Raw genomic sequence first — 10,428 nt, forward strand, 5'->3', positions numbered from 1 at the left:
ATCATGAAATTGCTGAATGTAGTTTGGGGTGTTTTTATTTTGTTTCCATTGCTGATAGTGGTTGCGCCAATCTCACAGAAATGAAACATTGGGATAAGGCCTAGACAGTAGACAGCCACATGCTTAATGGTAGAAATCCCGATGATTTTGTGTTGCTGTCTACTCTTACACGATATGATAGACTAAACCTGACGGTCCTGACTGATGCCAAACTAAAAACCAGTTGGATGCAGATTAGACAACTAATATATACAGCAAGAGCGGAGCAGACTTCTCAACAATGACTGGACAGAAATCACGGCGACAACAGCACTATCATCGATCTGACCGAACCGATTGTGGTGGCGGCTTGCCCTGGTGCTGGTGCTGCTTCATATAATCCTCTATGGCAGAACGAAGAGCGTAGTTCGGGGTGATGTGCCGGTGAGCGAGGGCCAGTTTTGTCATGGGGGACGTGTCGTGCCCGCTGTCAAGCCATCCCTTGATCGCCTCCGCCTCGTAGGTGAAACCATCTGCCGCGGTGTGAGGGTTCCTCATAACCTCCTGCAATTGCATTTGTGTGAATCAGTAAAATTTTTGCGAAGTATACGGGGACGACCATAGGCCCCCTTTCCCCCCAATGATATCAAATCAGCATTTTGAAAATCATCAGAAAAATATGAAGTATGTTGTGCTATTTGTTAACATGCTAGACGAGTAAGCCGCAAAAAAAAAAGGCTAGACAAAACTAAGTTGTATATTCAGCAATCTGAATTTCACAAATTGTTTGAGGGGGACATGGCACCCGTGACCCTGCACTAGATCGTCTACGATTTTTAGCAATATTGGCCATATTCAAACAAACCTTGAATCTAAACCTGTACTATGTGATCATGTCTACTTCATCGAGCACAATAGCATATCCTTCAATCCCTTTATTTACTAACATGCTAGTGGAAAATTGATGCAACTTACCTGGGAAATTGGGCAGATGAAGTAGAAAGGCGGGTTGCTCTCACTGGGCGCAAGAGACTGTGCTGCGAGTGACACGGAGGCCGCCTTCGCCAGGGGCTCGACCACCCTCCACACCTGGCTCATTCGCTCGGGGCGCCTCCTCCTGCTGACCTCCGCACACTGCAGCCCGAGCAGCATCAGCTTCTCGGCCTGCTCGAACGGCCACTCCCCGGCCAACCGGTCCACCAGCGTCTCCATCTCGCCCTTGTCCAGCGCGTCCTCCACCTTCCTCGCGATGCCCAGCGGCGGCTGCCCCGTGACCAGACGGAGCATGATGATGCCCAGGGAGTACACGTCCGAGCGCGCCGTCAGCTCCCCGGTAGTCAGGTACTCCGGGTCCGTGTACGGCGTGCTGCCGGGGTTGGTCATGGTGGGGAGGCGGGAGGCGCCCAAGTCGCCGAGCTTGCTGACCAGGTTGGCGTCCAGGAGGATGTTGGCCGGCTTGAGGTCGCCATGGATGGCCGGGCTGAGCTCGCCCGAGTGGAGGAAAACGAGCGCGGAGCATACCTCGCCGATGATCCTCGTGCGGGCCTGCCATGACAGTGGCGGCGTCTCGTTTCGGCAGGCGAGGCGGTCCTCGAGGCTTCCGTTTGGTAGGAACTCGTACACGAGACCTGAAGCCTCTGGGCAACAGCCCATCAGCGTGACGATGTTTGGGTGCCTCACTCTGCTTAGAACAGAAAGCTGCAACAGTAACATCCATCAGTATTCAGTTCAGAACAACTGATGCAATAATTTTGAATATTTGACCCTTTTGCTCTAAGCAATAAAACAAGCATACATATCATTAGTTCAGGTTTCAAGACTCCGTAGGTGGTGCTCCAGAAGCTGTAGCTTTGGACATTAGCATGGTTTTGACACACTACTTATTTGACCACAAAGTCCTTTTCTCCAAAAGAAGAGAGTAGTCAACTTTCTGTCAACAAGTTTCTTAAATAGTGTATATATTGGTGACAATGAATCTTAAATGGGTAGTCAATGTCACAATAGGAATTAAAATTTCAACGTAATTTCAGTAATTTTGGTGGGTTCTGAAATATATTTTCTTGAAATTATCATGAATAGGTTCAGACCAAATACAAATTTACTTGATTTTTGTTAAAATTCGAATGAAAGAAAGCAAAAAATGATTTCTGAAATTCTAGATATTTCGGTGGGTCTCGAAATTTACTCAAACCGAAAGTCAAAACAAAATGTAACATACAGGATACTGGGGCATAAACGAATACAAAGTTACACATGCTTTTGATGTACATAACCTAGGTATTTCAAACGAATTATATTGTCAATGCTTCATAAGCTACCTATGTTCAAAATTGCAAACGACAGCGTTCAGGGAAAATAAGTAATTACCTCTTGCTGGAACTGTGACTTCCCTTGAGAGCTTTCAGAGTGGAGCATCTTGATCGCCACCGTGGTGTTGCGCAACACACCTTTGTACACACACCCAAACCCACCTTCGCCAATCTTCATTGTGTCACTGAAGTTCCTCGTCGCCTGCCGCAACTCCGACCGAGAGAACTCGCTGAACAATGCCAAATTCAAGCCTGAAGCCATGCTGCGGATCTCTTCCACACGCTCCAGGGCAGTGTCCCTTTCATCCTCTAGTTGCTCAAGCCTCACCCGCTGCGAGTCAACGAGGTATCTGCTCGCTGCCACCATCTCTTCCTTTTCTTCTTTCACTTCAGAGAGCTTCTCGACGGCATCGTCACGGTTGCGTCTCATTGCCTCCATCTCTTGCTTCAACAGTTTCATGTCCTCATTTGCCTTGGCTATGGCCTCATCAACTTCCCTAGTCTGCTTGGACACATCCTCAGAAATTTTGGCCTGTAATCAATCATTCATTCATTAGCTCTCAGTTCCGGGTCAAAAAGATTGCACCTTAATTTGCCCATGCTGCCAATTAAGGTGCGGGTAGAGTCAGCTATCCGTGCAAACTAAATAACCTTTTTGACGAAACTAAAGAAATAACCTGATCATGGCACGGTGCAGTGTTTTGATGGACAGCAAAGACATCATCTATTGGCAACTCGAATGAGCTGGAAGAATGGCTGGATGCTTCCTCGCGGCATGAACTCGGGAAGCTACCTCTTCTGCCGCTGTCCCAGGAACCCACGGAGATGTCCTCCATGCTCAGAATGCTAAACGTTCTTCGCATGGCTGATCGACAAGGCACCAACAGCGGTGATAGTTTTTCGGAAAGGGACCTCTGGATGCAGCCCTCAACTCCATTCCTGACTGCATGTCGGTTTGGATGTGCAGATACTAGAGATAAAGGAGGTATTTGGCTTCTGACAGCACCAGCCTCTCTGTACACAGTTTAAACAGGAAATAACCCGAAATGATTATGAAAAACGTGGACAGCAACAATCGAGGAACAAATATTATGAGTAAAAGTGATCTTAAATGAACACATGTAAAGGTTCAAGTCAGGTTAACTGTAAAAATGAAGTGCGTTATCTTATCAGATATTCAGACATTCTTAGTACCTAGTGGAAATCAGATGCTCCTTGCATACGAACCAAATCTTGCACGACGGGTCAGCCTGTTGAATAACTGCGAGTGCCGTCTTGGACTTGGGAGCCATCATTTTCCTGAGATTTAAAGAATTGAAAGCCATCACTGAGGAAGCATTTCTGGTGCCACCAACAGGACATCTCTGAAATTTTATGGAAGCTGCATAGTATGTATACCTAGAGTAGTGCTTGTCGGCGGCTGCTCCCATGACGAGCTTGCTGACGCCGTGCTTCGAAACAATCTCCGCGATCCCTTTGGCGATATCTTCATTCTGGATAACAAGTTTCTTACCTTTGATCTGATAAGAAAAGGAACAATGACACTAGTTCAGTCTGTTGCCTCTTGCCATGTTCAGGCATGACTCATTTGTCATTAAGTCTGGATGTACCACAGTGATTAAGAAAGCTTAGATGACTGGTTGTGCGCACCTTCATTTTGGAGCACTGGCGGATGTAGTCGTCCAAATGCTTGTTCACCTTGCCCCTTTCGTACTGCCTGTAGGCACTCACTTGTTCTGGTCTCAGCTTGCTCGCGTGAAACTTGCTTCCCACTGTCAAAGTAGTTAGATGGGCAAGTTTTTTGAATGAGGTTAGATGAGCATATTTGAGATAAGATCAAGTGCAATTGACCGCGATTCACAAACAGAAAATCTAATCAACAAAACAAACACAAGAAAAAAAGTTGGGCATTTCAGTCAGACTTGACGTACGCTAATCATGGATTAATCTCACAAGGCCGTTGCAAAAGTCGGGGAGAAAGTTAGAAGCGATCGGTACGTACTCACTGGGATCATCTGCGCCGGCGCATGGACATGCGCGACCACCACCACCACGGCGCCGGCATTGCCGTCGGAGGCCAGTGCGGCGAGGTGGCGGAGCGCCCAGGCGAGCGTGGACTTGCCGTTCTTGTGCTGCTCCGGCACCGCCACGAATACCTTGACAACCTCCTCCCCGCCGGCATCCTCCTCGGGCGCCTCCGTCGCCGTCGTGCCGCCGGCGCTGGACAGAGAATCCACGCCGCTCCGCTCGCTGGCCGTCTCCCACACCGGCTCCATGGGCGATGCTGGCAGAATGGCGCGTGCGTGCCCGGTAATCCACTCCGAGAGCAGCGGAGCATATACATATCAACCCTGCGCGTACGCGATACGGCGCGCGCGCCGCGGAACCGAAAACGAGGTTATCTCCTGGAGTCCTGGGCTGTTCGTTAGTCCTATAGCTAACAATATTGACAATAGCATTTTTTCAGGTGAACAAAATTGACTAGCTAGGAGTAACTAACAGAGGATAACAAGGAACAAAATTGACTAGTGTTGTGAGTTTTGTACACTGGACGTCGTCGAACCTGGCACGAAGTCTTCAACTGGCAGGACGGTCCGGGTTCAACCGGTCAACGCGGTGGGGCCCAGGGAGGCGTTGTCTTCTGCAAGTGCTCGCCGGCTTCATCACGATTTAACTTCAGATGCAGAGTCTGGTAAAACAAACTCATAACAAGTTCTTACCTCAGAAAAAAATCATATCAAGTTCTTTGAACATATCATAATTCTGCCGTCAGCTATACAAACTCACAACACTCAGTTTGTCGTTGAAATTGCGCTGGGAGGAACACTAATACTATCAGGAAGAAGCGGGTATAATAGTATGCAGCGGTAACACAATTTGTACACCAGAAACTACAAAAAATAAATTGTACTCCCTCCGTTCCAAAATTAGTAATTAGTGTCACAACTTTATCTATATATGGATATATCTACATAAAATGGGTCTAGATACATCCATACTTAGATAAAGTTGCAACACTTATTTTTGGAACAGAGATAGTATGCAACACCATCAGGGTGCCAACTTAATGGCCATTTAAACATATGACATGGATGCATCCCAAAATTTAACCTCACCGAGCAGAGCTCGGGAAAATAGAATTTTGTTACAAAGCTGACAAAGATTAGAAAAATAAATAAACATATGGAGAGTTCCATTTTATGATTCGATTAACCCTAAGGATCTTATGGCTGTCTATCTTCCTACTGTACTAGATAGATTCATAGTAGCTATCCAGTAACTTCCTGACGTTCTTATATATAGGCACCAGGGCGAGAAGTGCGATCTGTAGATGTTCCGAGCTGTTCAGGCGGATACTGACTTGCCCGGTCCCCTTATTGCTCAGATTCACACTGCCAATCAAGTTGCTAGATCTTCCAGCAGGAATCTGGGACTGGGCGTTGCACCCAACTGCCAGATCTCCATGCCAATCCACGACCGAAATCGCGAGAGTAGAAAGCATGCGCCCTATTGGGTAATCTTTGTCTCTTAGTATTGCTTCGAGACGGCCACCATAAGCTGCATCACGTCTCCCGCTCATAGCACCGCCACTTACCAGAAGCCTCAGCTGCTTGTTGACTATCAGTTTGTCTTCAATCTTCACACCAGCTGAGACAGAGTCTCCCAGGAGTGTTGCAGATATCCCAGCAGCCGTGTTATTGCGCCTGAAGTTCTTAAATCTCGACTCACCACGAACAGTGTACGCCATGTCCTTACCAACGGACTGCATATCAAGTCCGACTGAAGTAGTTTTACCCTCGCCATGCTTAATAGAACTCGCAACCTCCATTTGGAGGGAGCTCTCCTTCTTGTCTTTTGTCAGCTGGCCAGATACAGATAAAGGGACTTTACCTTTGACAGCAAATAGCCTTTCAACATTCAGACCTTCATAACCAACATCATGATCCCAGCCCTGCGTCTCCAAGACAGGCCTGACAAGCCATTCACTTGGTGTATCCAGAAAACGATAGCGATGGCTAGGATAGTCAGAATCAAAAGTTGAGGGCAATACCATGTCAGGCATAGGCACAGCAACATTGGTCGGAGTACTGCCATCATCCTCAACATTGTTGTTACTGAAATCATCTACTCGATCCTTGGCCTCTACTGCCATCTTCTTCATTATTTTACGACGCATACTTTCCTCTTTCAGCTGTTTTTTGTAGAATAGCTTCTCTCTATAGTCTAGCTCCTCAAGATATGCCTTCCTCTGTGCATGGTTGAGCTTTGAAAGTTGAGCCTTCGTGAGGCGCTTAAAGGGAGGCAAGTCGTCATAGTCTGAGCCATCATCTGAACCATAACCATCTACTAAATCATCTTCAATATCGTCATCGTCTCCATACTGCTCCTCTGGCAACTTCAGCGGGGCTCGGGACTGAAGAAGTGAAGAGAGGAGGAAAGGAAGTGGAGGAATCCTCGTACTAGAAGGTTTACCAGCGGGACTATCCTGCAACTTCAGAAACGAATTGGCCTCTGCTAAGACCTTTGAAGCAAAGCAGAGTAATAGCAGCTGTGGCTTCCAGACTTGTCCATTTGGCAACACTCTCTGGCCTGCCCTATTTGTCCTGCAAGCTGAGTGATTTTCCACCAGAGCGACTGGATTCATGAGACGAACATCACTAGCTGCTTGCCTTATTGCTTGCTGGACTACATGGGACCTCTGGGTGACAAACATCTCATAGCTAAGAGGAATTCCATTTGGCCCATCCGGTGGTGCAGATGCAGCATGAGTTAACACGACTATCGCATTGAACCAGACCGAGGCTCCAAACACTTTGCTGATGGACTGCAGCAGAGGGACATCACCATAGTCCCTACTCTGCATATCCAGCCGGTCAAAATAAAGAACAATATCAGGAGGGTTTTTGCTGACAAGTTTCTTCACAGAATTGAGAACCTTCTGATTGTAGTGCTGGTCTGAAGATGAGCTTGAAAGGCCAGGTGTATCAATCACTTTTACTTTGATTCCCTCAACCGTACCAACTACTTCTTGAACTTTTCTAGTGCTCGATTCAAAAGCATCAGTGTCTAGCTTGACATCATCAAAAATCGAATTGATAGTAGCACTTTTACCAACCCCAGATTTACCAAGAACCAAGATAGTGCAAGACAAATCAAGGGGCTCATTAGCAGCTTCAAGACGTTCTGCCATATCCTGTGCCCTGTCATAGCTAAAAACGCCACGACCATTTCTTCTAATCTGTTCTGCCAGCCCGAGCCGGTAAAGGACCTGTGAGACCACCATATTGTGAGGCGTTTGCCCAAACCTGTTTGCAAGACGCAAAAACTTAACACGGATCATCTGGAGCTTATCACGGATTTCATCATTCTCATCTCCATCATCCCCAGCAGATTCAGTATCCTGCCGAGCATCCCTGTCCACAGCGACTGGACCATTAGCACGGACCTGCTGAACAGGTCGGGCAGGAGGTTGCAGCAGGGAAGTCGATGATCCAAGGCCAGCAGGACGAGCCAGCAAAGAGGGGGCATTGGTCTGGCCTTCAGCGGCACTAGAGGATTGTGCAGGAGCAGAGCTAGCTTTATTCTCATCATCAGAGGAGTTTGAGTCATCCAATTCCTCGATCACCACATCAGCTTCACCTCCAGATTGTGTAGGCACCTCAAGCTTGGTATCACGGGCAGCAATATCTCCCTTGCCATCTTCTGGCTGCTCTTTGCTCTGATCAACCAAGGTAGCTTCTTTAACATGTTCCGGTTCACTAGAATTAGTGGGGAGCTCAGGATTGCTATCAGAGCCAGGAACATCTTCACTGCCCCTCTCAGGATGATCTGGGAGATGTTCAGCCAGAACAGCATCTGTCACACACTGCCTGATTGCCTCCAACATGGCTGCCTCCTCTAAGCGCTCCCGATGCTCATCATGGGCATCGTCATCCTCAACACCAATCTCAGTATGCATACCATCCTCAATTACCTCACCCTCAATGGCGACAGATTCTCCGGTCACCAAAGTCTCCGCATTATCAAAAAACTCCTCGCTATGATCTGAACCAGCTGGCTCGTGCTGCTCTACCTCCACAAACAGATCGGCGTCCTCATCAGACTCCACGGCCGCCGCCGGTGGCCCGTCCTCCGGCGCTGCGCCGTTCTGGGCAGCCTGGTGATCTTGGCCGGCCGATGGATCCATGTTGGCCTCGTTCGAGTCCACATCGGACACCGCCACCTCGCCGTCAGCGTTCATTTGCCTGACCTCCACAGCCTCACCGCCACCGCCCTCCTGCGCCGGCACAACCCCCTCGGCCCCGTCCCCTTCTTTGGCATCCAAGATCTCGCCGCTACCACCCACCTTCGCGGCGGCCGCCGGGTCCGCAGCGACTTCCTCCTCGGCGACTCCGCCCTGGCTCCCCCGATCCTCCGCCTCCGGCAGGCCCTTCTCGCCCACGGCACTGTTCTCCATCGCGATCCCCGAAGGCGCACGGAGCGCAACCCTAGTTCTGCCACCAACAGAGACGCGACGGATCAAACAACAGCGACAGGAGAAGGAAAAATAACGTGCGAACGGAAATACAAGGGAAAAAACTTGTAAAAGGCGGAACCTTTGTGGTTGGATTAGGCAGCTCGGGGTGGCGTCCACGGATTGCGTCTAGTCCGCCAACCTCGTCGGCGGCGGCGGTGGCGGGCGGCGTCGTAGGAGATCGGAGTTGTGATGGGTTGCCCCGCGCGGCGCGGAGAACAAGAACAAGACGAAGGTGGTCAGGTCTCTCCAGCCTGCTGCGCCGCTTTGAGGGCAGAACTGGGAACCCTCGAGACAAGATGGTTTACGGCTATGCCCCCGGTAAGTTGCACACTTTTTTTTTTGGAAGTCTTAAATTGCACACTTCAACGCTGCCAACAAAAGAGTTTTTTTTTTTTTTTTGAGATGCCAACAAAAGAGTTGGAGTGGAATTATTAGCGTTACGGTGAGATTGCCTTGGAGTGTCATAATTAGGCAGGACACCTTTGGCTGGTGATTTTCGACTAAATTGACTTTTTTTATACAAATAACGTTCTGCCGAAATTAACCAAATCAAATTCTCTTCTCTAAAGCAGCAAAAATCTTAGTGCCAAAGTGAAGGGGGTCCACACCATGCCCTTTAGGGTTCAAATCTAGCAACTCAACTTCATCAATTTTAGCATTGATCTTCAAATTTCATTCCCTTCGACAAAACTTTAAGTTCTTGTTTCCAACACCAAGAGTCATGGTGTTGCGGTAGTCAAGTTTGGTGAGGCTAGCTTTGAGCAAAATGATTAGATTTGGTTAAATTTTGGAAGAACGTTATTTTTGAAGGGGTTAATTTTCACGTTCAATAGAGCCTTCAACCATTCACAAAATTGTATTAATTTTCGAGTAAAACATTTTGTTTTATTTTAAAAATAATATTTATGTTCTATTTATATCCCAACTTTTGATCAAAATTTTCATCCCTAAACTTTACAGTTGGAGAAACTTGACCCTTAACTCAATTTGGCAATTTGATCCTACACAAACTCAAATAGATTGACCGACAACGTGGTGGTTTGTTTTGTACATGTAGCAACCATGCCAACACAAAAACAACTAAAAGTTTTCACCTGAGAAATGTAGGAAGAAGGCATAGAATAAGATTATTAGTGAAACTTGAACATACTAGGATTATTAGAGAAACTTACTTATTTTCTCAAAGTTCCCTCATGTAAGTGAAAATGGACAAATCTCACCCTAACCTACCCCTCCCACCTTTCTAAAGTAGAGACCTTACTACGGACGCAGCGTTTCTGCACACGAGCACACCTACTCTCGCATGACTATTTCTGCGTTTCTGGGTGCTAATACCTTTTTCCACTTCATTCCCCAATCGTTGCTTGTACTATTGTACTAGTATGCTACTTAAAACTGAAAAAGACCAGAGCTAGTGCAGTTATTAATGTGTCAGTGTCAGGGCGGTCTCATGTGCTTGACATTTACTGAGCAAAGACAAGGTCCGGCACACATCACATAAATTCTGTTCGGCTGAGATATCAGGAGCAGCTGTGCTCGAGTTCAGTTTTGATTATCCGCCTTACTACACTCAAAATCCCCCTAGACATATAGATAGAATAGGGAGGCACCCTTCCTTCTACC

General features: G+C 47.6%; 2 protein-coding genes across 2 annotated transcripts; both read right to left on the reverse strand.

Moving 5' to 3' along the window:
* Positions 1-214: 214 nt before the first annotated feature.
* On the reverse strand, positions 215-4,564 carry LOC124647739 (U-box domain-containing protein 33-like). The gene is made up of 8 exons (XM_047187625.1): positions 4,291-4,564; positions 3,939-4,060; positions 3,687-3,808; positions 3,483-3,629; positions 2,966-3,302; positions 2,347-2,820; positions 955-1,677; positions 215-543 (listed from the first exon to the last, which is right to left on the reverse strand). Exons 1-8 carry the CDS (start codon positions 4,562-4,564, stop codon positions 316-318), a joined length of 2,427 nt encoding a protein of 808 aa, XP_047043581.1. The 3' UTR covers positions 215-315.
* Positions 4,565-5,379: 815 nt separating this feature from the next.
* Positions 5,380-8,972, reverse strand: LOC124706211 (translocase of chloroplast 101, chloroplastic). Its single transcript, XM_047237859.1, has 2 exons — positions 8,885-8,972; positions 5,380-8,782 (listed from the first exon to the last, which is right to left on the reverse strand). Exon 2 carries the CDS (start codon positions 8,743-8,745, stop codon positions 5,539-5,541), a length of 3,207 nt encoding a protein of 1,068 aa, XP_047093815.1. The 5' UTR covers positions 8,746-8,782; positions 8,885-8,972; the 3' UTR covers positions 5,380-5,538.
* Between the last annotated feature and the right edge of the window lie 1,456 nt (positions 8,973-10,428).

The sequence above is a fragment of the Lolium rigidum genome, chromosome 4 (assembly GCF_022539505.1).
Source record: "Lolium rigidum isolate FL_2022 chromosome 4, APGP_CSIRO_Lrig_0.1, whole genome shotgun sequence".
Classification (NCBI taxonomy): Eukaryota; Viridiplantae; Streptophyta; class Magnoliopsida; order Poales; family Poaceae; genus Lolium; species Lolium rigidum.